This window comes from Oncorhynchus keta, chromosome 26, assembly GCF_023373465.1.
Source record: "Oncorhynchus keta strain PuntledgeMale-10-30-2019 chromosome 26, Oket_V2, whole genome shotgun sequence".
NCBI lineage: Eukaryota > Metazoa > Chordata > Actinopteri > Salmoniformes > Salmonidae > Oncorhynchus > Oncorhynchus keta.
Genome location: NC_068446.1, coordinates 31,407,993 through 31,435,063, shown reverse-complemented (window position 1 = coordinate 31,435,063; position 27,071 = coordinate 31,407,993). Strand labels below are relative to the sequence as shown.

General features: G+C 44.3%; 1 protein-coding gene and 1 long non-coding RNA gene across 3 annotated transcripts; both read right to left on the bottom strand.

Annotated features, from left to right (window-relative positions):
• Nucleotides 1-3,552: 3,552 nt before the first annotated feature.
• LOC127912235 (uncharacterized) lies at nucleotides 3,553-5,203 on the bottom strand. The gene is made up of 3 exons (XR_008081605.1): nucleotides 5,135-5,203; nucleotides 4,616-4,691; nucleotides 3,553-4,535 (listed from the first exon to the last, which is right to left on the bottom strand). It is a non-coding gene; the product is annotated as an uncharacterized LOC127912235 (long non-coding RNA).
• Nucleotides 5,204-6,608: 1,405 nt separating this feature from the next.
• On the bottom strand, nucleotides 6,609-27,024 carry LOC118359251 (DCC-interacting protein 13-beta-like). 2 transcript variants are annotated; one of them, XM_035737670.2, is made up of 22 exons: nucleotides 26,815-26,838; nucleotides 19,792-19,890; nucleotides 19,113-19,222; nucleotides 18,307-18,466; nucleotides 17,870-17,929; nucleotides 17,398-17,469; nucleotides 16,291-16,378; nucleotides 16,123-16,164; nucleotides 15,963-16,021; nucleotides 15,461-15,607; nucleotides 15,063-15,298; nucleotides 14,031-14,219; nucleotides 13,858-13,900; nucleotides 13,590-13,646; nucleotides 10,510-10,604; nucleotides 10,202-10,357; nucleotides 10,031-10,083; nucleotides 9,724-9,898; nucleotides 9,568-9,604; nucleotides 9,100-9,255; nucleotides 8,917-8,964; nucleotides 6,609-8,790 (listed from the first exon to the last, which is right to left on the bottom strand). In XM_035737670.2, exons 5-22 carry the CDS (start codon nucleotides 17,921-17,923, stop codon nucleotides 8,659-8,661), a joined length of 1,839 nt encoding a protein of 612 aa, XP_035593563.1. In that variant the 5' UTR covers nucleotides 17,924-17,929; nucleotides 18,307-18,466; nucleotides 19,113-19,222; nucleotides 19,792-19,890; nucleotides 26,815-26,838; the 3' UTR covers nucleotides 6,609-8,658. The 2 variants fall into 2 exon arrangements, with proteins under 2 accessions (XP_035593563.1, XP_035593562.1); XM_035737669.2 differs by lacking the exons at nucleotides 18,307-18,466; nucleotides 19,113-19,222 and having other exon boundaries at nucleotides 26,815-27,024.
• Nucleotides 27,025-27,071: the final 47 nt, after the last annotated feature.

Here is a 27,071-nt window from a genome sequence, read left to right as displayed (position 1 = left end):
GAGGTAAGCCAGAGAGCAGGGGAGAACAAGGGAGAGGTAAGCCAGGGGACAGGGGAGAACAAGGGAGAGGTAAGCCAGAGGACAGGGGAGAACAAGGGAGAGGTAAGCCAGAGAGCAGGGGAGAACAAGGGAGAGGTAAGCCAGAGGACAGGGGAGAACAAGGGAGAGGTAAGCCAGAGGACAGGGGAGAACATGGGAGAGGTAAGCCAGAGAGCAGGGGAGAACAAGGGAGAGGTAAGCCAGAGGACAGGGGAGAACAAGGGAGAGGTAAAGCCAGAGGGCAGGGGAGAACAGGGGAGAGGTAAGCCAGAGGACAGGGGAGAACAAGGGAGAGGTAAGCCAGAGAGCAGGGGAGAACAAGGGAGAGGTAAAGCCAGAGGGCAGGGGAGAACAGGGGAGAGGTAAGCCAGAGAGCAGGGGAGAACAAGGGAGAGGTAAGCCAGAGGACAGGGGAGAACAAGGGAGAGGTAAGCCAGAGAGCAGCAGATAGATCTCTGCCAATGATGGTCTGTCTTTGTTCTCTGTCTTTGCTGCTAGGTCCTGTGCAGAGAGCAGGCACCCCAAGACACTGGAAAGCATCTGTGGTGAGAGGGACCATACACACGGTATCATACACACCGGTACACACACACTTAGAAACATGCACAGGCGCACACACACACCTTGCTACAACACTGATTATACCTTTACAACATTGCTCACAAAACTGATTACACCCCAAAAGAGTTATTGGCACACCCCTCTAAGAGCTCTCTATAACCCTAAGGATTCCTCACAGAAATGAAAGAGAGAAGGCGGGCTGATATGAATGAGAAAAGGCTTTGAACAGCTTCCAGCACTGCAGGGTGGGAAATCTAATCATAACTCACATAGTTTAGGAAACTGCTCATATAATTTATTACTTCAAATATGTGCAGCGAGAAGTGAATGAAGCTAGAGCCAAGTACTGCTGTGTGTGTATGTGTGTGTTAAGGGGGTAACCGGCATGCTGCTGTCTCTTGCCCACTGCAGGGTGCCTGGTGTCACAGCGTCTGGCTGATGAGGGAGGGCTATGAGGACATGAGACTGCACCTGGAGCAGGAACAAGAGGTGGGACAGCCACAGAGAAGAGAGAGAAGAGAGAGAAGAGAGAAGAGAGAAGAGAGAGAGAGAGAGAGAGAGAGAGAGAGAGAGAGAGAGAGAGAGAGAGAGAGAGAGAGAGAGAGAGAGAGCACTGTCATTAGATCACCAGTACGGGACCACTGTTGGAATGACCACTCTAAGAAAAAGAGAGAGAGATGCACTTTACTTTCAACTTTCCCTTTGAACTCTTTATATTTGAACTAGCTTGAGAGAATGTGACATCGACAGAGAAACAATGACAACTCAACTGTTTCCTTTTTGACATTCATATCTTAGATAGAGAGAGAGAGAGACTCACACACAAACACACTTACTCTTTAACTCCTTTTTGATCTTGAATCATATCATCATATCACCTGTTAGGAACAAAACACTGTTCTTTAATCTGCAGTGTTACTGTTGTTTTGCCTCAGCTGTAGTGTGGGTGTAACCTGTGTGTGTGTGTGTGTGTGTGTGTGTGTGTGTGTGTGTGTGTGTGTGTGTGTGTGTGTGTGTGTGTGTGTGTGTGTGTGTTGTTGCACAGTGCAGACAGGAGAAATGAGCAGGAGGATGACTACAGCTTTGGCAGAAAGAATAAACTACAGGACCTGGAACAGCAGCTAGAGATCAGAGCCAGGTCTGTTCACTAGGGGGCGTCACCAAACACACGTGACACATAGAGCCATGCCTTGCCACTAGGGGGCGCCACCACACCAAACTCATGTTGTACACACGAAGACATGCCTGGCCACTAGGGGTGCGCCACCACACCCAACACACATTGTACACACAGAGCCATTCCTGGCCACTAGGGGGTGCCACCACACCCTACACACGTGTTGTACACACAGAGTCAGGCCTGGCCACTAAGGGGTGCCAACACACTAGTGATGCGTGAGTTTGTCTCCTAACCTGTAGTTATATCCGCAGGGCGGGTGAGGGGTAATTTAATATTGTGTGGATGAAGGGCGGGTGAGGGGTGGGCATGTTGAATAAAGAGAAAACAATATCTTAAAAAATCCAAGAATGTACCATTTTTGTGCAATTTGTATCTTTGAGGTTTTTCTTAAATTATTTTAGGCTATATGTCATTAGTGCGTAAGCATAAGCTTTATGTCCTAACTGTACTCATGCCAAAAGCCAACACACCAATTGCCAAATGCTTTTGGGAACGAGCAGAAAACGTTAACGTCGATCCATGGAAGCAAAAAGGACATCATGGAAGTTTAATTCAATAAGAGAAAAGCTGTGAAAGGAGAGTTAAAAATAAAGAGAAGGGAGGGTCAGAAAAGTCATGTTTGGGAAAGATTTGGTTAAGTGGAAAAAGAGGATGATATCAGTGCTGGCTATGTTATGTATGATGATTGTGAGGCACTTTACAAATTTGACAGTCACAAGACTGGGACCTCAAATAGGCCTATGGCACATCAAGGGAACTGTAGCCTGTTTAGTTGGGTTACATGGAAACTGAAATCTGGACACTGACTTTAGGTCTATAACCTCTCACAACTCCTTCAGAATTAAGCATTTCTTGCAGTAAAATGATACACCATCTGTAGGTGTAGCCGATGTGACGTGTGCAAAGCGTCCCTGGTTCGCGCCCAGGACGGGACGAGGGGACGGACGTAAAGTCTATACTGTTACATAGGCAACATTTTTACTTGGGAACAGGAGTAGAGAAATGTGATTTCTGTTCCTCAGCCTCTGACTGTAGCCTACAGCTCATTTTCTATATTAGCGTGTTGGGGTAGGGTGGGGACTTCAAATGTTCACTTGACCACATATAGTGATATAACAATTGCTGGCGGCTGTGGTTGAACAAACAGCTGATCTGCCCACCACCACACCATGCACACGTTACACACACAGAGCCAGGTCTGGCTACTAGGGTGCGCCGCCACCACACACACACACACACACACACACACACACACACACACACACACACACACACACACACACACACACACACACACACACACACACACACACACACACACACACACACACACACACACACACACACACACACACACACACACACACACACACACACACACATATTACACAGCCACTCACACTCATTCCTTTAGAGCAAATACTTAAAAGCATAAATTGGAGCTATATTTATTTACAGTGTCCAAATGTAATAAAGCACGAATAATGGTTATAGGTTATTATGATAAAGGTCAGAGTTGCACTAATCTCATAATCAAATCATATCATCTCATATCTTGATATTTAAGACAAGCCTGATTAGAGTGAACATATAAATAACCTGAGAACCAATGCATCCTGGTCCTCAGGAAGGAGCTGTTTGCCCAGTACAGCCACCTATCAAAGGAGGTAGAGGGTTCAGTGAATGAGACTGGATGGTTCCCAGGAACAGTTCCTACAGCAAGACCAGCAGCTGACTAAGGCATGTACTCTCTCTCATACACACTGGGGAAAGGGGCTATAAGAATCCTGTTAAAGATGGTGATGATGGTGGTGGCTGATGATGAGGATACATTACTATTAGATACACTAGTTATCTAAACCCCCAGGCTATTCTTGAGAAGCATCCTCTAGGAGGGCAGAGACCCCCTATGGAAATAATACGGCCAACACCAGCTCAGACCACTCAACCATCAGCACAGGTATGTGTGTAGAATGGCATCGCATAGAAGTGAACCCATATGCAGACTGCTTAAAAGTGGACTGTGTGGTGACAGAGACTGGTAATGAATACGACCGCAGGACTCTGGAGCAGCAGCGGCTGGCTGAGGGCATCTTGTCCTGGGCAGCGGGCTTGACTCTGTCCCCTGGAGAGAGTTCAGAGAGGGAGTACCTCCACTACCTGGCTGCTCAGTAACCGGTGGAGCAGTACGAAGACTGCTGTAGTCTCATGAGTAAGTCAAATACACCACTGGAGGCTGCTGAGCGGAGGATGGCTCACAATAATGTCTGGAATGGAGTCAATGGAATGGTATCAAACACAGTGAAACCATATGTTTGATACCACACCATCTATTCCGTTCAGACATTACTGTCCTCCCCAACTAAAGGGCCACCTGTGAAATCCATAAATGCCTACATGTATAAATAATGTATAGGTTATGCAGTCAACTCCTGATTAGTGCACTTCACACGCACTGTTGTAGTAATAGTGCAGTGCTTCTCCAACGTCTCCTCCGGGACTCCCAGGTGTTTCACTATTTTCTTGTAGCTCTGAACTAGTTCCCCTGATTCATTACATAAGGGCTTGATGCTTAGCTGACAAGTTGAATCAGGTGTCCTATCTCTGGAATACATCAAACATGTGGAATGGCTGTAGTTTCCTGGGGAGAGATTTGAGAAAGGCTGGTATAGTGCACACATCCATGACAGTCCCAAGTCACTGGGAGATTCTCGTTTCGGCAAAAGACAGTCCTCCGTCCTCTTTGCTCCGTGACCTGGAAACCAATAAGTGGTCGAGAAGTGTGTCAATTCGTTAATAGGCAAATGAAAGTTCCCTCCCCTCCTCGATAGCCACCTTTCATCAAGGATCCTCATGTGTATCCTACTGCAGAAGAGTTTTTAAATCTGCCACACCCCCTTTGAATCAGCTCCTGTTTTGTCAGAGAAAAACATGCACAGTTTAAAAACAATATGCTACGTATTGTTTTATCTATACAACTTTCTGCACAACTGACTTCATTTGTTTTGAGCACTTTACACATTTATTTTGGGATCCAGCCCTGGAAATGTAATTAGCCTAATGACGCGTGAGTGGAGAATCTCATTTCATCCACGTTCACGCTCCTCGCTGACTCTCCTCCATTAACTTTGACCTTTTCCAAAAGGAGGTGAGAGATGACGGAGGAGAGAGTAATGCAGGAGGTGAGAAAGATCGAATTGATAAAAGGCCATTGCATCATACGGTATCAGGAACAGACTACTCCAGCCTAAAGTTGGCCAGGAAATTAACAGTAGTCATCTATTTGATTATAAGCTATTTTATTGAAGTAACCAGAAATGTATTATACACATATATTTTGAAGTAGAATCTCACCATTTCTGTTTTTGTGAGCCGTTTCCTCTACATCTCTCTATTTGTGTGTGCTTAGCACAGACTATTTCGTACTCCTGTTAACCCCCCTCCTCTCTCCCCCAGTGTATCATTGGTCAACAAAGTGGTGGTGGAGAGGCACTTTAAAGCCCTCAGGCACTTCCTGCTGATGGGTAGTTTGCCCAGTCTCTCAGCAACCTGATCTTCGAGGATAAAAGAATGCAGCTGTCATGCCTTGTATTTATCTGGTGACCGTGATGGGTTGAGGACCAGATTGGGAATTTTAGCCAGGACACCAGGGCTAACAACCTAATCTTACGATAAGTTCCATGGGATATTTAATGACCTCAGTCAGGACACCCGTTTAACGTCCCATCCAAAAGACGGCACCCTACACTGGGCAGTGTCCCCAATCACTGCCCTGGGGCATTGGGATGTTTTCAGACCAGAGGAAAGAGTGCCTCCTACTGGCCCAACACCACTTCCAGCAGCATCTGGTCTCCCATCCAGGACCAACCCTGCTGAGCTTCAGAAGCAAGCCAGCAGTGGTATGCACACCTTGGTGTGTTTATATTATGTACTTGTGTGTGTTTTGCCTGGGTGTGTATTTGCTGTGCTTTTTCTGTCAGTGTGTTCTGTGTGTGTCTGTGTTTTGTAAGTGGTGTTATCATATCTAACCCATGTGTGTGTTCTCTCGTCAGATAGGTAGTCATCAGACTCCTGGTCCTGAGTAAGGCTCTCTAGTAGTCTCCATGGAGACAGTCTCCATAGCTCCTAACTTCACCTTTGCCCTGTGCTTCCTCCCTGAGACCTTCCACCCTCATACCCCCGACACTCAACTGCCTGGAGCTATGCTACAAAGGTCAGAGACCGGAGTGTATGAGAGAGCCAGTGTGTGTGTGTGCAGTAGATTTGCTGTCAAGGCAAAGGGTGGCTACTTTGAAGAATCTCAAATATATTTAGATTTGTTTAACAATATTTTGGTTAGTGCATGATTCCACATGTGTTATTTCATAGTTGATGTTATATCTATTATTCTACAATGTAAAAAAATCCCTGCAACCCTGCAACTTTTGACTGGTAGTGTGTTTAGAAACTAATGATACCATGAATATGTTTATTATGTACATGTGTACAAATCTCTCTCCCTACACCAATTGCAATATGTGGTAGTAATGTATGTTTGTTGCTTCAAATATCCCCTATTAAGGATCGACATGAGTCTATCCACATTTAAAATGCAAGTACAATGTACCTCAACAACCTGTTTGACAGCTTCAATGTGCCTCATCGTGCAGTATGATGTCCCCTGTCCACAATGCTGTACACTATCAAAGGTAATGGTTACAACCCCCCTACACGCTGATGCCAAACGTAACGACACTACCCAAAGCTCCAGTGCCACTCCCCTACTTTCCACCCCATTCCTCAAACCCTGTGTATAAATAATACAAAAATACTTAAGGGACTAACAAAATGTCACTTATATTTTTATTAAAGATTGAATGTTAACATTTCCTGAAGTGTAAAGCCTTATGGGAAGTGAACACACTGTCATATACAACCAAAGGTCATTTACAAAAGAGAAATTCCAGCAAAGCAGAACAATGCACTTGCCACTTTTAGTACATTTTCCAGATGGCTTGTATATGTTTTCCCTGACAGTACATTTGACTTAGAAAGCAGAGAGAACACAAGGGAGTTGCAGCAACATGAAGGGCAGACACTAAGGAGGATTACAGAAGATGGATCCTCTCTAGGGAAGAATACTAACGTCCATTTAAGTCAAATTTTCACTTAGTCTCTCATCGACATCAATGCATGACAAAGTAAAACATTGATTTACATTCAATTTAGAATTTGACCCTAAAATGACTCCTTCGTGGTTTAATGAGTAAACAATGCAGGAATGCAAAACCAACTCTGTCTATAGACAGCCATTTAAACAGAATGTTATAAAAGCCCTTGAGGGAAAAGGAGGGAACTGAATTACATTCTGACCACACTGCTCATGTCGCACCTTAAAGTTGGTTGTCCACCGCCATATAAAGTCCAAAGAAGAAGAAGCCTGAAGGAGGAGAGATTACTAGAAACAAACCCGGTTTACCCTTTCATCTGTGGATTCATTGTCAGAGTAGAGGACCATGTGCATTTCAGGTCAAATAACAACAATGTTTATATCTCCGGACAAATTAGCTAGCAACAACAAGCTATCTAGCTAAATTGCCATAAATGTTTAATGCTTTTCAACCTGTCCAAGTTAATACAGTTGGTTCAGAGTTTGTTTTGATATTTCAACCTGCATGCCCTGATCGAGTCTGGTGTGGGTGGTCAAAATCAACATGCGTGCAAGTGGTCTGGTCGGTATGTATGGCCTTACAATATGACCAGCTAAGAAAAACACCTACTCAGACAAAACTCTGTAAAAGCTGTTTTAAAGTTGCCAATCATCTCGGCATGCAAGCAAACACCTTGGTCAACACTGAATGACCTCGCGGTCAACGCAAAGTCGAGCTTTGACCTATTGTCTTTATTATTCCACATTACAAAAACATCTTACATTCAGAAACCGCACATACATGACATTTAGTATTGCAGGTTAATCAGGGCTAAGAGAATATACACGCAGGAATGCAATTCTCGATCGAAAATGCAATGCATCAGTGGTTTCCCCTTTGCCATTAGTGTTTTGTTTCAATTTTCAGATTCTATGAAGCCAATAGAATTAAGGGCTCGATTCTATCAGATCTGTGCTAGCCGTCCTCCGAATAGCAGTTGTTTTGACGGTGTCGGAGGTGGAAATGCGTTACAGCTGTCATATCCACAAGCGGCTCCTTACCTTATCGCAGACACTGCCATGGAATGCAACGAAGTAAACACCCAACTTTATATCTGACAAATCCCATGCAGCCGCGTTACAAGTTATCTAACATGCTATGTGGATGTCGGCCAACATGGGTTGACACGCAATCCGATTGGCCTAAAACCCTTTCCTTTTCATTACTTTAGAATGCTGCCAGACAACATCTGAAGTTAGTGCATTCTACTACAGACATCAAGCCGTTGATTAAATAGAAACCTTGGAAGTGCAATATTGTCCTATAGGAATGATAGATGTATATTAAGTGCTGCTGAAAAGTAAGATGTCATGGCCATCCATCTCTACACAATACTTCTACTGCAGCACAGACACAACGGTACCACTAAACTCAAAGTTATGAAATGTAAGTGTATAAGTGTTGGACGTCCCGGTTTAAACTGACAGGGTGGCTGAAGATATTCATTCCACCAGTAAAAAGGAGTGACATCATGTAAATAGTAAACCTAAACATTGTCCCTTTGTATAAGTACCTGTACGTAACTCTTGTGGTCATAAGGGATACACCATATAGACCCAGGGGGTTTTCCTGGTTAAGTGGTCAACAGTTAGTACCAGATTAGAGTCAGAGGTAGCGCTCATGAGAACACCGAAACCCCACGCGAGGAGGTGTTTGTTGGGGGAACCTCAGACCCTCCCCTGGGCCTGGCTAGGCCTCAGACTCCTCCTCATCCGGTGCGCCTCCGTTAGCCGTGTTGCCTGTCTCGTTGTCCAGCAGGAGGAACTTGCCCTCGTTGGTCAGAGGCATGTTCTTCAACAGCTGGACTAGAGCCTCTGGGTCCTTCTCTCTCACACACACACACACACACACACACACACACACACACACACACACACACACACACACACACAACAATTAGTGGGTTAGATTGAGAATTAATAAATTGAGATTGATTTAAAAACATACCTTCTTTGCCTCCATAATATCCTTCCCCAAGCTTATTGTGTAACATATCTGTGAATGAAGATATGACACAAATTACATTGTGAAACAGATGAACCAATGACAAGTAAAAGACAAGTGAATTCACTGACTGAAGGCTCTGTGCCATAGTGAGTCCAGCACATGAATGTGTTTAAGATGTCTTACCTTCTCCCCCTCTGTGTTGCTCTCAAAGACAAACGCACTAAAGGAGGGCTCTCCCTCCTCGTCGTCCTCGCTCCAGTCTCGCCCCTCCACCACAAAGCCCATCAGCCTGCCGTTCTCCTGGTGGGCCACAAACTGGGTCACCTCCTGTAGCTGGAACTGTGAGGGAGGAAGAGGAGAGAGAGAGCAAGACCAATAGTGATGAATTCATACTGAAACCTTAGTGCTATCACCAGGAGTGAAGCCCTAGTGAACAGACAACATTACACTGATAACTACAGTATACTGCTGCGTTTACACAGGCAGCCCAATTCTGATATTTTTTCCACTAATTGTTCTTTTGACCAATCACATCAGATCTTTTTCAGAGCTGATCTGATTGATCAAAAGGCCAGTTAGTGGAAAAAAAGATCAGAATTGGACTGCCTGTGTAAACGCACCCTACTAAGGTTACATTTTTCAGGCCCTTACACCGATTCTTGTGACTTGTGTCTGGGGGTCAATCAACCTGTGGTAAAGATAACAAAAAAGAGAACACAATGAATCAACATAGCTGGCATAAGCACAGTGGCAAGGTTCAAATCTGTAAGCACTTTCATAGGTCTGCTGCTTGACCGGTTACTGTACCTGAGACAGCTGCTCGTGACCATGAGATGGGACTCTGTGGTTCTGAAGATGTTGTGGATGGCTCGAGCCGCCAGCACCTGTCTCATGGCCTCATAGATCACTTCCTGGGTTTGTCCCGAACGCACCGCCATGGAGCCCAGGAACCGCACTGCAAACACCTGCTGCAGCAGGGAGTCTACACACACACACACACACACACACACACACACACACACAGGCACACACATCAGGAGACAGAGAGGATCAGGGGATATGTAGTCCATAAAGAGTACAGTACCAATGAAAACTGGAATGGAGACACTCCTACCGTCGCTTTCAGGGGAGCAGTCATCGTCTGTTTCTCCGAAAGGGTTTGTACGCCTTTCAGCGAAGAAACACACACAATTAAACCCAGTTGAGCTATTATTGTACAAATCAGCATACAAGTCAGCGTACAGGAACTGGTTCTGACACGCCAGCCCTGTGGTGACGATCTTACCTCCCTCCAGCCCTGTTCTGGTCCTGGAACTCCGAGGCAGGCAACATGATGTCAAACTGGATGGGTGTCCCGGGAACTATCAGGTCCTCTGGCTCAGGAGCACTCGAGGTCTTCTGGGACGCACCACTAGAGGACTGCCTCCCACCTGGCTTAGCCCTGCAGAAAGAGGGAGGGAAATTAAGAGAGAGGAAGAGTGAGTGTGAGTGTACTATCAGAATTCCTGAAATAACACATGCATATATTCTTTATTTTCCTCTTGGGGAAATCCAGGAAAAGCAAGGTGTTTCCTCTGCATGATTGAGGCTAACCTGTCTGGGTTGGGCGAGCCCTCCCCTCTCTTCTCAAAGCTGGTGATGGGAGTGACCGCCTGAATGGCTGTCTGGTTCAGTCTGATGGCCACTGCCTAAAGAGGGGAACAGGGTGCAGTTTCTGTCATTACACTATAATAATGATAAAAGTCCTAAATGTATGCTCTGTGACTAACACATGGCGCCACAAGAGGGCATAGTTTGGTTAATTATACTGGGAACATTATTTAGTTTGAGGCAGGTATAGAAGTAGTCTGGGATCAAACCAACCTTCTTTACTGTCATCAATAGATTATTATAAGACCTACATAATACATAACAGGCTATGTACACCATATAGGCCTATGAAAAGTATCAATTGGAAGCAGTACTTGACCTTACACTAACCCATCAGTTGTTTGCATCTTGCCAGAGTTGCTTCCTGGTTTGTTTGGAATAAACAAATTACCCACGGGCACTAGGGAGCCATGAGGTCAGATACGAAGTAACAGAACATACGATGTATTTGTTTATGTGTACAAATGAAGGAAAATCATACTTCTGAACATGCAGAACCCGCTGGTGCACACACACATATGCACACAAGCATGCATACACACACAGTATAGATAGAGCCTCTTAGTCTTGTTATGTGCATAGAGAATGGGTTTAAGTTCAACTGGGTGGAATCAGCAGCCTCTGATAATCAGATGTAGGATCATCCAGATGTAGGATTCATTTGACCCAGTTTGCTACAACAGGAAAATAATCTTGACGCAACAGGAAATGTGAATTATTATGTGGATTATAATTCACGTATATTTTTGTACTGGTTGGTACAGTTTTCTTTAGTGCAAATCAAGTCTGAAACCTTTTAAAAACTGAAATACATTACAATTTGGCATGTCCTGCTATGCAGTAAAATACAAAGTAACAAAAGCGTGATCAAATTAAGTTCTTTCATCTGTAAAACACCATATCCCAGTTTAGAGATATCCCATGGGAGCACAATCATCTTTAAAACAATCAGGAAATCTGCTAAAAACTAGACCAGACCAGAGCATAATCAGCCCCCTGCAAAGTCTCTAGGGCTATACTGGACTCTGGAAACATCCTGTCCTGTATCCCCAAGGATTGGAAAGCTGCCGCAGTCATCCCCCTCTTCAAAGGAGGAGACACCCTGGACCCAAACTGCTATAGACCTATATCCATCCTGCCCTGCCTATCTAAGGTCTTCGAAAGCCAAGTCAACAAACAGGTCACTGACCATCTCGAATCCCACCGTACCTTCTCCGCTGTGCAATCTGGTTTCCGAGCCGGTCACGGGTGCACCTCAGCCACACTCAAGGTACTAAATGATATCATAACCGCCATCGATAAAAGACAGTACTGTGCAGCCGTCTTCATCGACCTCGCCAAGGCTTTCGACTCTGTCAATCACCAAATTCTTATCGGCAGACTCAACAGCCTCGGTTTTTCGGATGACTGCCTTGCCTGGTTCACCAATTACTTTGCAGACAGAGTTCAGTGTGTCAAATCAGAGGGCATGCTGTCCGGTCCTCTGGCAGTCTCTATGGGGGTGCCACAGGGTTCAATTCTCGGGCCGACTCTTTTCTCTGTATATATCAATGATGTTGCTCTTGCTGCGGGCGATTCCCTGATCCACCTCTACGCAGACGACACCATTCTATATACTTTCGGCCCGTCATTGGACACTGTGCTATCAAACCTCCAAACGAGCTTCAATGCCATACAGCACTCCTTCCGTGGCCTCCAACTGCTCTTAAACGCGAGTAAAACCAAATGCATGCTTTTCAACCGATCGCTGCCTGCACCCGCATGCCCGACTAGCATCACCACCCTGGATGGTTCCAACCTTGAATATGTGGACATCTATAAGTACCTAGGTGTCTGGCTAGACTGCAAACTCTCCTTCCAGACTCACATCAAACATCTCCAATCAAAAATCAAATCCAGAGTCGGCTTTCTATTCCGCAACAAAGCCTCCTTCACTCACGCTGCCAAGCTTACCCTAGTAAAACTGACTATCCTACCGATCCTCGACTTCGGCGATGTCATCTACAAAATGGCTTCCAACACTCTACTCAGCAAACTGGATGCAGTCTATCACAGTGCCATCCGTTTTGTCACTAAAGCACCTTATACCACCCACCACTGCGACTTGTATGCTCTAGTCGGCTGGCCCTCACTACATATTCGTCGCCAGACCCACTGGCTCCAGGTCATTTACAAGTCCATGCTAGGTAAAGCTCCGCCTTATCTCAGTTCACTGGTCACGATGGCAACACCCATCCGTAGCACGCGCTCCAGCAGGTGTATCTCACTGATCATCCCTAAAGCCAACACCTCATTTGGCCGCCTTTCGTTCCAGTACTCTGCTGCCTGTGACTGGAACGAATTGCAAAAATCGCTGAAGTTGGAGACTTTTATCTCCCTCACCAACTTCAAACATCAGCTATCCGAGCAGCTAACCGATCGCTGCAGCTGTACATAGTCTATAGGTAAATAGCTCACCCTTTTTCACCTACCTCATTCCCATACTGTTTTTATACTGTTTTTATTTATTTACTTTTCTGCTCTTTTGCACACCAATATCTCTACCTGTACATGCCCATCTGATCATTTATCACTCCAGTGTTAATCTGCAAAATTGTATTATTCGCCTACCTCCTCATGCCTTTTGCACACATTGTATATAGACTGCCCATTTTTTTCTACTGTGTTATTGACTTGCTAATTGTTTACTCCATGTGTAACTCTGTGTTGTCTGTTCACACTGCTATGCTTTATCTTGGCCAGGTCGCAGTTGCAAATGAGAACTTGTTCTCAACTAGCCTACCTGGTTAAATAAAGGTGAAATAAAAATAAAAAAAAAATAAAAAAAGTCAATCACAGTGCCCTGCTGCTACACATATGGAATGGACTTGGTGTAAATAAAAATAAATAAAAAACGTGTCTGTCTTATCACACACACAACAAAATATTGATTTATTCATTGTGACTTCTTTCAAGTGCTATGAAATACTACTGATGTACTACTTATCTCACTGTATTGATTAGAGAGAGTATATATACTGTACCTCAGGGTTGTCAGTCAGGTAGATCTGTCGGGAGATATTGTTCAAAGTGCAAATCCACTGGAGATGAGAAACGGAGGAAAGTATTAGACTCACAGCCATTGCTCAACAAACATCAGCGATTTCAAATAGCTCCTCTAATGCAGGTTGTGACAGGCAGACAAGAAGAACTTTCATGGATGAAAACATAACAATGTCTGTTAACACATGGATGAAAGAAACCTATGAAACAAATAGGTACAAAAGATTTGACTGAAGATATGATACATACTTCTTCATATTCCCTTTTGCTCTCTGCTTGTAAAATCATTGACCTGCAAAATCCCAATAACAAAATTAAAACACAACACTGTTTGTAGGCTCATAAGAAGTCTTCCTCACAAATCTGTGCGTGACCAGTGAGGGTCTTGGTGAGGAGGAAATGTGAATACTTAGCGTACATACGTTTTACCATTGGGGGAGGTGATCTGAAAACAGTAGCGTCTGTCCTCGCACTCTACGGCCATGACAGAGCTGTTATCCAGGTCTAGCACCATGCCCCCTGCCACTGCCCCTCTCGGCTGGCACATGAGGTTCCCTCCTTGGGTGAAGAAGTAAAGCCGGTCCCAGGCTGTGGTGACTAGGCCCGTCTTACTGTTGGGGAGCAGAAAAGGGTTGTGTTCATTACGGCACCACATAAAAAATAAATAAATAGCTCAAACTTCTGCAACGTAAAACGAAAACAATAATTCAGGTAGTCCTTTCCCCCCATTTGCTTCCATTTCGTTCCTAGTGAACACCAGTTCACAGTGTTGGAGCAGCTGCCGTCTCCATGACTCAGCTATTAGAACTAAACATCTCAATCGGAAATCTAAAAGCAATCAGAAAGTGCTGACAGCTCAAATCGCAAAACTTTTTGTAGGACTCATATCTGTCCATAAAAAAAACAGAGAACTAATTATCTTTTGGCATAGCTGCGCTTGACAAGCATTTGAGACAGATGTGTCATTAAATAAAATGTCATTCTGCAGAACCTTTTATTTTGTGCTGGAGACATTTGTCAAAGACTGTATTTGACAGCTCTGGCACTTTACTAAATCACAACGTCAGTTCTGCAATTCTACCTCAAGCCAAGTTTTTCTTCTTATATTTAGCTATAATCGTAGCTGACAGCCCACCTTGCCAGAGCTGACAAACAAATTGTATTCACTGAAGCACAAAGAGTGTAACTTTGAGACAACTTGTAATTGTAGTTTGACACATTCATTAATGCTTCCTTTGATACGGAATAAAAACAAGACCTGCAGACAATAGTGACACAATTGTTCACAACATTTTCAGCTATAGCCTGAAAACGTTAAACAAGGAGAAAACACTGAACACTGACACACCAAATTGAAAAAAAGGAGCATTGAATGAAGGACTGAGTGAAATGAAATCACCCTTGAATGCAAGATATTGGAAGACTGAATTGAACTTAATCAAACAGAGCCTTACTTCCTGATGTTGAGGTAGCCTGCCTTCTGTATGAGAGTGCGGTTGACAGGGGCAGGGTCGCGGTCAGGCATGTAGACCGTGTCCTCCATGGAGAGCAGCTCTCTCTGGGTCATACGCATGGCCTCAGCCTCTGAGTCCAACTGAGCCTGGATATTTTGTGTCATGCTGGACACTGACCCCAGGAAGCTGTCCATTTTCTTTGAAACTAGATCTATGCCTTTCTTATAGAAGTTGATCTGAGAGGGACACAAAGAGAGAAGACATTCATTGCTTCTCCAGTTCTGACTTGCTGTAGGACCACAGCAGTGCGTGGTATCCTGGTTTATTGCGGTAGGAGTAAAGAGTGTGTTGATATTGGGTTAACAACTTGCAATGTGGATTTGGGTGTGTGTTGGTACCTGGGCCTGTGTGTAACCAAGCATGGGCTCCAGCATGGCCACTCTCTTGCGGTACTGCAGGGCGTTGAGGGCACAATAGTACTGCATGGAGGCCTGGTGCTGCTTCCTCCTGGAGTAGGCCACCTCCCCCACCAATTCAGCTTTCACCTGGACCATAACACAGCAGTTAATCACACACACACACGTCATTTAGCAGATGCTCTTATCCGGTGCGACTTACAGGAGCGATTAGGGTTAAGTGCCTTGCTTAAGGGCACAGACAGATTGTGACCTTTCGGTTTCTGGCCCAACACTCTAGGCTACCTGTCTGCCCACATATACCCAGCTAATCAGAGGGAGAGCTAAGTAGAGCAACATGACCTCTCAACTAACATATGTCATGACCTCTCAACTATTATGAGGCAATGTTATCAATTGTACCAGTTTAACAGGTACTACCAGTGCGTTGTTGTACTGTTAAGAGGTTTGGCTAGTACACGTCTCATACAGTCCCCATCACTACCTTCTCATTCTCCTTCTTCTTGGGCAGTCTGCTGTACTTGACCATGGCAGCCTCATGCTCTGTGAGGGGGAAGGAGTGGATATGAGCTAAGATGATCAGCTACTGTGTTATACCAACTACAAAACCATATTTGAGAAGAATTTGAGAAGCCCATACATACCATCAGAGGCGATACCAAATATTTCTCTCAATGTGCTTATCTCTGAGAAGTCAAATACAGATTCAGTGTCAAAAACCATGACAAATCACAAAACCAGAATCAATCACATACAGATTATATTCAAAATGAGTGAAAGCAACAGGCTGATGAGCAAGTGTTTGTGTATACCTGTAAGATCCTTCTCTCTGAACTGGATCATGGGAAAGATCATCCTGTCAGCCATCTGAGTGGCCAGCTCTGAGTGTAGTGTATTCAGCTGGGGAGGAGAGAGAACTAAATTACCCAGAGGCACCCTGAAAACAGCAGGGGTTGATTGATTGTGGTTCAAAAGGAAGTTGAAAAGCAGTTCATTCAAATTATTGCTCATCACACAGCCAAATCCCTAATGTGTAATTGAGAACCAGTCAAAACACATTTTCTTGGTCTGAAGAGGAATTTCATCCTGTAATTTCTTACCAATATAAAGCATATACCCTACCCTCGACTTGGACTGGTTCATTTCACTATCAAGTCATATTCAAAGAAGCCAAATTCAGATAAGTGCTAAACCATCTACCAAGTAAACACACAGTGGTGTACAACACCTGCAGTAGTGTGAACCTACGGTCAGAGCAGGGTTAGGTGTAATCTGCAGGAAGATGGATGCATTCTATAGGCCTGTGTAGTTAGGCCAGAAGGGCAAACAATGACTGCTCTAATGCCTCTCCAGCACAGGCTAGCCAGCCAGGCCCACAGACCCCCTATGGCTCAATCCATCTGTCTAAAGAAACAGTTTTTTACATTTCAGCAGACACTCTTATCCAGAGCGATTTACAGGAGCAATTAGGGTTAAGTGACTTGTGCAACTGACAGTTTTTTTCACATAGTCGGCTCAGGGATTCGACTTTTCAGTTACTGGCCCAACGCTCATTAACCACTAGACTACACCGCCACCTCCAGGAAAGCCAGAGCAATTCTCTACCTGGCTGTACTGTACCTCTACTGGTCTCTCTACCTCATCCTGGAGGCCATAGCCTCTACAGAGAGCTGCTCTAATGTTGAAACGTGTCAGTTGTAATGACAAGGGAAAGCCTGTGATTCAACTTCCAATGCATACAATTGTGACAGGGTGTTTGGTGAATATTTTTACCACCTCCATATATTCCATGACTGTTGCACACATCCACACACTGTCGTTGACACTCACTCTTCTCAGACCAGAAACTCCTATATGCACACAAACACTCCCTGTGTAAACAGCATGCTCACAAACACGCACAGATGCACTAGCCTCACCTCCCCCACAGTTGTTGCAAATTGCTGCAGTGTGCTGATCACCTCCTCGTCACCTTTACCAAGGGCAAAATTCTGAAGAAAACAATACGTGACTTAAAAATGTCATAAAACACTGAATTTAGCACATTCCAAATAAACATTGAGGCTATGATGTTAGAAATACTAAATTCCCATCAAACTGCTGGCATGCTGCTCTCTCCTGTAAAGGGACAATATGCTAAAAAACCCAATGGTAGAAGTCTTATTTAGTTGTTAGATCCCCATTAGCTGTTGCTATTTCAGCAGCTGCTCTACCTGGGGTCCACACAAAATGTAAAAAAATGACATAATAAAGAACATTAATAGACAAGAACTCAAAGGACAGAACTACATACATTTAAAGACTTTCTGAAATAATGCTAGTTAACAGATATATCGCAATACACTGCAGTTATGTACATGATCGTTGTCCAATATTCTCAATGAGACATACTTGCTTCTCATACTCCAGTAGCTGTCTGGACAGCTGTTCTGTAGCCAATCCCATCTCACTCTGGAGAACACAGGAAGTGATGTCATTAGCAGTTTATCCTCTGGATGAACCGTCTTACACGAAACCAACTCTCAGAAACTGCACACATGCAAACTAAGCTATTGTATCCTCACATAAAGAATCAATGACTTCAAATTGGATTGGACTAGGCTTGGGCGGTATACCATATAAACCGTATGCTGGGGTACATGGAAATAGCCATGGGATGGGTTTTCCAATACCGTCAATACCGTAGAAACCATTTATTTGAGGTTTTTCAAAAAATTGTCATATTTGTAGGTATTTTTTCAAGTAAATACCTGCAATCAACTTGTGCAATGTGTTAGGAGATAAAGCAGATCACATTCTTATTTCACCGGTGACATTATGAAGCTTACTTTCTTCCTCAGCACAGTTGAGCCAGTCACACTTTGTTTGTAAGTAGCACAACAGGAGAAAGTGGGAGCGGGTGAGTTCAGCTGTGTATTGATTGACAGGGGTCACGTTTTATTGGAAGTCAGTGTTTTTTTCTTCAATAGAGTGATCAGGGATGTTTTCCTTCAAAGAAAATACATTAGTTCAACACATTCAACAGACAAATATTTTTCATCAGATGACAACGCTATTTGGCTGGCAGCCACACAAGTAAATGCGCTTCCAATGAAAAAGCAAGGTATTTTTTGCAAAAACAATGCATGGCCATCATATTTCTAATGTTTAGGCCCATCATAGAAATAACGAAGTCAGCTACATTTCGTAATGTTTTGCCTAATGCTAATCTTGCATTTTAACTGACAAAAATAGGCTGGCTACACCAAGAAAAGTACTGTAGAAAAGAAGCTACACATCAGTTGGAGCGCTGTCTGTTGGTATAATGCCTGTTCGTGAATTCTCATACGAAGTGCAACTGAAGCACAAAATTAGTCTGATGTCAAGCAGAAATTACAATAAGAAGCATTTTAGATATGAGATTACAAAATGCAGGAAGATATTTCTTATCCGTTGTATTATTGTTTTCTGCTTGAAAAACTCAGAATTATGCATTAACATGGCCGCTAGTTTAACTTGCTATCTAAGTAAGTGGCTGAAATAATAAGGTAATGGGCATCATATGGTGTTTGAGAAGTCAAAGCCCTTTGGATGAGTTCTGTACAGCTGCCACTGCTATCTTGAATCTTGAATTCCTTGTTTTTTCTGCTCTCACCTGTCTTCTCCTCCCCCATCTTCTCTGAGCAGAGCAGGCAGGCCCGTTGCCCTAGCGACTCCAGACTCCACACAGACACAGTGTGAACACACGCTGCTCCAGAGCTAGTACTGAATGAGTCAAAACTTTGTTCATTTCCACAATGTCTCTGGTTCACATTCACTTGAAAATGTACAAACTCACCTAAAATGACATTCGGTAGCTCCTACCAATATATGTAATAATAATATATAATAATAATAATAATATATGCCATTTAGCAGACGCTTTTATCCAAAGCGACTTACAGTCATGTGTGCATACATTCTACGTATGGGTGGTCCCGGGAATCGAACCCACTACCCTGGCGTTACAAGCGCCATGCTCTACCAACTGTGCTACAGAAGGACTACTACTATGTATAGCTTTATGAGCTGGATTGCCCATCTTCGCAATTTGATTAATTTCATTTGGGATCATTAGCATATATTAGTGAGCAGCCTCCATGGAAATGATCTATTACTTGTGCTAATTTTGTTATCATTCTGGTAATAAACGCCCAACGCACTATTTTGGCTCCCCTTGTGTACTAAGCCTGTAATACTGTAAATTCCAGGGTGAGAGAAGGATGGTATGACAATATGAAAATGTGGATACCGCCCAACCCTAGATTGCATGTGTGTGCATGCGTGTGTGTTACCTGGGCACCATACACCCTCTGCATGGACTGAAGCAGCTGGTTGGTGTAGTCTGTGAGAGTCCCTGCATCTTCCTCAAACACACTGAGCAAGGAGCGAGTCTGTAGAGAAGAGAAGGACACACAGAAACCTATGACAAATGGCAGACAGACAGGCAGGCAATGGAATAAACAGACAGGCAGGCAGAAGGGAAGCAGCCAGCCAGACAGCCAGCCAGACACTAGACAGATTGAAAAATGCTGACATAGACCAAATGAGGGATAAGCTTGTAAGACCTTCAGCCTGTAATTGTCTGGATACTGGCGCAGTGTGGTAAGCTGGTATGGGTGCGGCAAAGAGGCACACACCTTTATTTAATGATTTATACTGCTGAAGTCGGACGTTTACGTACACTTAGGTTGGAGTCATTAAAACTTGTTTTTCAACAACTCCACAAACATTTTGCTAACAAACTATAGTTTTGGCAAGTCCGTTAGGACATCTCCCTTGTGAATGACACAAGTCATTTTTCCATCAATTGTTACAGACAGATTATTTTACTTATAATTCACTGTATCACAATTCTAGTGGGTCAGAAGTTTCCATACACTAAGTTGAATATGCCTTTAAACAGCTTGGAAAAATCCAGAAAATTATGTCATGGCTTTAGAAGCTTCTGATAGGCTAATTGACATCATTTGAGTCAATTGGAGGTGTACCTGTGGATGTATTTCAAGGCCTACCTTCAAACTCAGTGCCTCATGGGAAAATCTAAAGAAATCAGTCAAGACCTCAGAAAAAAATGAGAGACCTCCATAAGTCTGGTTCATCCTTGGGAGCAATTTCCAAACGCCTGAAGGTACCACGTTCATCTATACAAACAATAGTACGCAAGTCTAAACACCATGGGACCACACAGCCGTCATCCCGCTCAGGAAGGAGATGAGTTTGGTCTCCTTCTCTAGAGAAGAACGTACTTTGGTGCGAAAAGTGCAAATCAAGCCCAGAACAACAGCAAAGGACCTTGTGAAGATGCTGGAGGAAACAGGTACAAAAGTATCTATATCCACAGTAAAACGAGTCCTATATCGACCTAACCTGAAAGGCCCTTCAGCAAGGAAAAAGCCACTGCTCCAAAACCGCCATAAAAAGCCAGACTACGGTTTGCAACTGCACATGGGGACAAAGATCACACTTTTTGGAGAAATGTCCTCTGGTCTGATGAAACAAAAATACAACTGATTGGCCATAATGACCATTGTTATGTTTGGAGGAAAAAAGAGGAGGCTTGCAAGCCGAAGAACACTATCCCAACTGTGAAGCACAGGGGTGGCAGCATCATGTTGTGGGGGTGCCTTGCTGCAGGAGGGACTGATGCACTTCACAAAATAGATGGCATCATGAGGCAGGAAAATGATGTGGATATATTGAAGTAATGTAATGTAATGTAACATTAGTCAGGAAGTTAAAGCTTGGTCGCAAATGGGTCTTCCAAATGAACAATGACCCCAAGTATACTTCCAAAGTTGTGGCAAAATGGTTTAAGTATAACAAAGTCAAGGTATTGGAGTGGCCATCACAAAGCCCTGACCTCAATCCTACAGAAAGGTTGTGGGCAGAACTGAAAAGGCGTGTGCAAGCAAGGAGGCCTACAAACCTGACTCAGTTTCACCAGCTCTGTCAGGAGGAATGGGCCAAAAATGCACCCAACTTATTGTGGAAGGCTACCAGAAACGTTTGACCCAAGTTAAACAATTTAAAGGCAATGCTACCAAATACTAATTGAGTGTATGTAAACTTCTGACCCACTGGGAAAGTGATGAAATAAATCAAATATGAAATGAATAATTATTTCTAATATTATTCTGACATTTCACATTCTTAAAATAAAGTGGTGATCCTAACTGACCTAAAACAGGGAATTTTTACTAGGATTACATGTCAGGAATTGTGAAAAACTGAGTTTAAAATGTATTTGGCTAGGTGTATGTAAACTTCCGACTTCAACTGTATTTACATACCATTTGTAGGCCTAGCCACTTTATTCATAAATATGCTGATTTGAAATGTGACTTTCTCGTTCCTAACTCACTCAAATTGATTCCATGATTTGAATAGGAAGAACTATCCTGAAATATGCAGAGCAAGACACAAGCCGCAGGCATACAGTACCAGTCAAACAAATCTAAATATATTTTATACTGTATTTCAGATTATTCAAAGTAGCCACCCTTTGCCTTGATTTTCTACATTGTAGAATAATAGTGAAGACATCAAAACTATGAAATAACACACATGGAATCATTTAGTAACCAAAAAAGTGTTAAAAAAATCTAAATATATTTCATATTTAAGATTCTTCAAAGTAGCCACCCTTTTCCTTGATGACAGCTTTGCACTCGCTTGGCATTCTCTCAACCAGCTTTATGAGGTTGTCACGCCTTGGTCATTGTATTTTGTGTTTTTGGTATATGTTTGGGTAGGCCAGGGTGTGACATGGGTTTATATGTTGTGTTTCGTATTGGGGTTTGTATTAATTGGGATTGTGTATGATTAGGGGTGTGTCTAGTTAGGCTTGGCTGCCTGAAGCGATTCTCAATTGGAGTCAGGTGATTCTCGTTGTCTCGGATTGGGAACCGTATTTAGGTAGCCTGAGTTTGCGTTGTATTTTGTGGGTGTTTGTTCCTGTCTCTGTGTTGTAGTCACCAGATAGGCTGTAATTAGTTTCACGTTTCGTTTGTTGTTTTCTTATAATCAGTTATTTCATGTACCGTGATAATTTCATTAAAGTCATGAGTAACCTACACGCTGCATTTCGGTCTGACTCTCTTCATTCAACAGACGAACGGCGTTACAGAAACACCCACCACTCACAGACCGAGCAGCGTGTGAACTGGCAGGAGCCTAAGGAGGACGTTATGGACAGCAGAAGCATGGAGTATACGTCGTGGGAAGAAATCGACAGGTGGGCGGCCGACCCGGAGAGAGTGCAGGAGCCCGCCTGGGATTCGCTTCAGCAGTGCGAAGAGGGCTACAGGCGAATCGAGTCAAAGAAAAAGACACGCCGGAAAAAACGGAGAGGCGCTGGTTTAAACAGGCAGCGACAGCTGGAGCAGCAAAGGGAGGATGAATTATTTGGAGAATGGACATGGGAAGACGTGTTGGATGGTAAAGGTTGTTACACTTGGGAGGAGATACTGGCCGGAAGAGATCGCCTCCCATGGGAACAGGTGGAGGCACTAAGGAGAGCAGAGGCAGCGGGAGATAGGAGCCGACGATACCAGGGAACACGGTTGGCAAGGAAACCGGAAAAGCAGCCCAAAAAAAATTATTGGGGGGGGCTAGAAGGGAGAATAGTTATGCCAGGTAGGAGACCTGCGCAAACTCCCTGTGCTCACCGTTGGGCTAGAGAGACCGGGCAGGCACCGTGTTATGCTATGGAGCGCACTGTGTTTTCAGTGCGGGAGCATAGCCCGGTGCGGCACATACCAGCCCTTCCTATTGGCCGGGCTAGAGTGGGCATCGAGCCAGGTAAGCTTGGGCAGGCTCGGTGCTCAAGAGCTCCAGTGCGCCTGCACGGTCCGGTCTATCCAGAGCCACCTCTACACACCAGTCCTCCGGTAGCAGCTCCCCGCACCAGGCTTCCTGTGCGTGTCCTCCCGCAAGTACCACCAGTTCCAGCACCACGCACCAGGCCTCCAGTGCGCCTCGCCCGTTCAGCGCAGCCAGCGCTTTTCTCCTCTCCTGCGCTGTTGGAGTCTCCCGCCTGTTTAGCACAGCCAGAGCTTTTCTCCTCTCCTGCGCTGTTGGAGTCTCCCGCCTGTTTAGCGCAGCCAGAGCCTTTCTCCTCTCCTGCGCTATCGGAGTCTCCCGCCTGTTTAGCGCAGCCAGCGCTTTTCTCCTCTCCTGCGCTGTTGGAGTCTCCCGCCTGTTTAGCACAGCCAGAGCCTTTCTCCTCTCCTGCGCTGCCGGAGTCTCCAGTCTGCCCAGCGCCGCCAGTGCTCCCAGTCGGCCCAGCGCTGCCAATGCTCCCAGTCGGCCCAGCGCCGCCAGTCGGCCCAGCGTCGCCAGTCTGCCAGGATCCGCCAGAAGTGCCAGTCTGCCAGGATCCGCCAGAAGTGCCAGTCTGCCAGGATCCGCCAGAAGTGCCAGTCTGCCAGGATCCGCCAGAAGTGCCAGTCTGCCAGGATCCGCCAGAAGTGCCAGTCTGCCAAGATCCGCCAGATCGGCCAGACAACCTGAATCATCCAGTTCCACCAGCCAGTACCGGGCTGCTTCGGTCCCGAGCTGCCCCTCTGTCCCGGGCTGCCCCTCAGTTATGTGGGGATCTGGGTGAGGACTATTAGGCCATGGTCGGCGGAGAAGGTGGATGATCACAGGACGCTAAGGGGAGGAACTAGGACATTAATGGAGTGGGGTCCACGTCCCGAGCCAGAACCGCCACCATGGACAGACGCCCACCCGGACCCTCCCTATGCTCTTGAGGTGCGTCCGGGAGTCCGCACCTTAGGTGGGGGGTTCTGTCACGCCTTGGTCATTGTATTTTGTGTTTTTGTTATATGTTTGGGTAGGCCAGGGTGTGACATGGGTTTATATGTTGTGTTTCGTATTGGGGTTTGTATTAATTGGGATTGTGTATGATTAGGGGTGTGTCTAGTTAGGCTTGGCTGCCTGAAGCGATTCTCAATTGGAGTCAGGTGATTCTCGTTGTCTCGGATTGGGAACCGTATTTAGGTAGCCTGAGTTCGCGTTGTATTTTGTGGGTGTTTGTTCCTGTCTCTGTGTTGTAGTCACCAGATAGGGTGTAATTAGTTTCACGTTTCGTTTGTTGTTTTCTTATAATCAGTTATTTCATGTACCACGATAATTTCATTAAAGTCATGAGTAACCTACACGCTGCATTTCGGTCTGACTCTCTTCATTCAACAGAGGAACGTCTTTACAGAGGTAGTCATCTGGAATGCATTTCAATGAAAAGGTGTGCCTTGTTAAAACGTTAATTTGTGGAATTTCTTTCCTTAATGCGTTTGAGCCAATCAGTTGTGTTGTGACAAGGTTTTTATTTAACCCTTATTTAAGGTAGGGGGGTATACAGAAGATAGCCGTATTTGGTAAAAGACCAAGTCCATATTATGGAAAGAACAGCTAAAATAAGCAAAGAGATACAACAGTCCATCATTACTTTAAGACATGAAGGTCAGTCAATCCGGAAAATGTCAAGACCTTTGAAATAATCTTCAAGTGCAGTCGCAAAAACCATCAAGGGCTATGATGAGGACCACCACAGAAAAGGAAGACCCAGAGTTACCTCTGCTGCAGAGGATAAGTTCATTACAGTTAACTGCACCTCAGATTGCAGCTCAAATAAATACTTCAGAGTTCAAGTAACAGACCCATCTCAAAGTCAACTGTTTAGAGGGGGTTGCGTGAATCAGGCCTTCAAAGTCAAATTTCTGCAAAGAAACCACTACTAAAGGACACCAATAATAATAAGAAACTTGCTTGGGCCAAGAAACATGAGCAATGCACAATTCAAGGCACGCTTAACCAGCATGGGTTCCACAGCATTCTGCAGCGATACGCCATCCCATCTGGTTTGGTTTATTGGGACTATCATTTGTTTTTCAACAGGACAATGACCCAACACACCTCCAAGAAGGAGAGTGATGAAATGATGCATCAGATGACTTGGACTCCACAATCACCAGACCTCAACCCAATTGTTTGGGATGAGATAGTTTGGGATGAGTTGGACCGCAGAGTGAAGGAAAAGTTGCCAACAAGTGTTAAACATATGTGGGAACTCCTTCAAGGATGTTGGAAAAACTTTCCAGGTGAAGATGGTTGAGAGAATGCCAAGAGTGTCATCAAAGCAGACAGTGGCTACTTTAAAATACTCAAATCTCAAATATATTTTGACCTGCTTTACTATTTCTGGGTTACTACATGAGTCCATGTGTTATGTCATAGTTTCGATGTCTTCACTATTATTCTACAATGCAGAAAATAGTACAAATAAAGAAAAACCTTTGAATGAGTAGGTGTCCAAACTTTTTACTAGTACTGTATGTTGAACTTAAACTCAAAGGACCCAGTCGTAAGCGACATGCATATTTAAGATACAACATCATTTAAGTGCATGTAATATGCTTGATTTTTCTGACACAGACTATTATAGCAGAAGTGCCAGTGAAGCCTAGCCTAAAGAAATGTAGCCTACATTTGGTTGTATCTGCAAGTGGAAAATGTCAAGAAGACTCTTTGCCTAACTGTTATTAAGTAGTATTAGAATACGTGTAATTAAGACAGTGTTATAACGTTTGATTAAGAGTTTAATAAGTAACAGTCGGCTACAAATATTAACTGAATTACATTCCCACACCACCAAAGCTATTGGGGACAATTAGGTTTAGTCAGTGCCTCAAATCATGACTGAAATATACTTCAGATTGCAGTCCCATAGCTGGGAAGTTTAGGCTATAGACCAATTCCAATGGACTCCCATACTCAGAAACACCTACAACCCGTAAAATAGGCCGAGGCCCCAACTCCGGTGCTTTTTTAAAACAACATATATGAACACTTCCGTCAAACAAATCATCCATGTAATTCGCAAAACATAATGGTCTACACTACAGAAGACTGTGACTGTCACAATAAACAACCAGCCGTCGTTCTGATGCGCACTGTTTTATTAACTGCCAACTACAGGCCGGGCGATGCGCAACTCATCACGTCACTGCTCACACCAGAAAGGGAAAGGCATTCTCGAATCTCGAGCAATATGCAAATTAAACGCGACATTTGTTTCTGATAGGAATTATGTACGACTTGTGACACATTGTATCAACTTTGTATCGGATACATAGCCAATGCGCGACTGCGGAATAGTGTACATTTCCAAAACAATGAGCCAATTCAAAGCTGTCATCGTCGAGTTGAGTAAATAGCCTACAACAGTGGAGCTGGTTTAGCCAATTTCACATCTCCTACAAGACCTTTCCTCTCAATAACGGCACATAAACATAAACATATTATCGACCCACCTGAGGACTGTCCTGCAAAGCCTCTTCTAAAAGCAACGTATGGACGGCTGGCATCTTGTTCACAGCGAAGAGAACGGACTTGAATTATTTAGCGCGTGGACTCTCTTTCCCAGAGAGCTTTGTCTGCGGATGTGGGTGACACGTGTCATTTGCAGGCGTTCCTTGGCCAGCCAGTCTAAGAGCAGCCAGTGACCAGTCGTGCAAGGGTTCTGCCCTGACCACTGACACAATTTAGAATCAGACACGCTTACATACAA

Bases quoted from the DNA above. Each gene is read 5' to 3' on its own strand.
- LOC118359251 (XM_035737669.2), bottom strand. From the start codon at position 26,868: ATGCCAGCCGTCCATACGTTGCTTTTAGAAGAGGCTTTGCAGGACAGT. The intron at 16,379-17,397 runs GTGAGGCTAGTG...TCTCCTCCCCAG, and splicing joins TTGCAACAACTGTGGGGGAG to CTGAATACACTACACTCAGA. The intron at 8,791-8,916 runs GTATGTTTTTAA...GTGAGAGAGAAG, and splicing joins ATATTATGGAGGCAAAGAAG to GACCCAGAGGCTCTAGTCCA.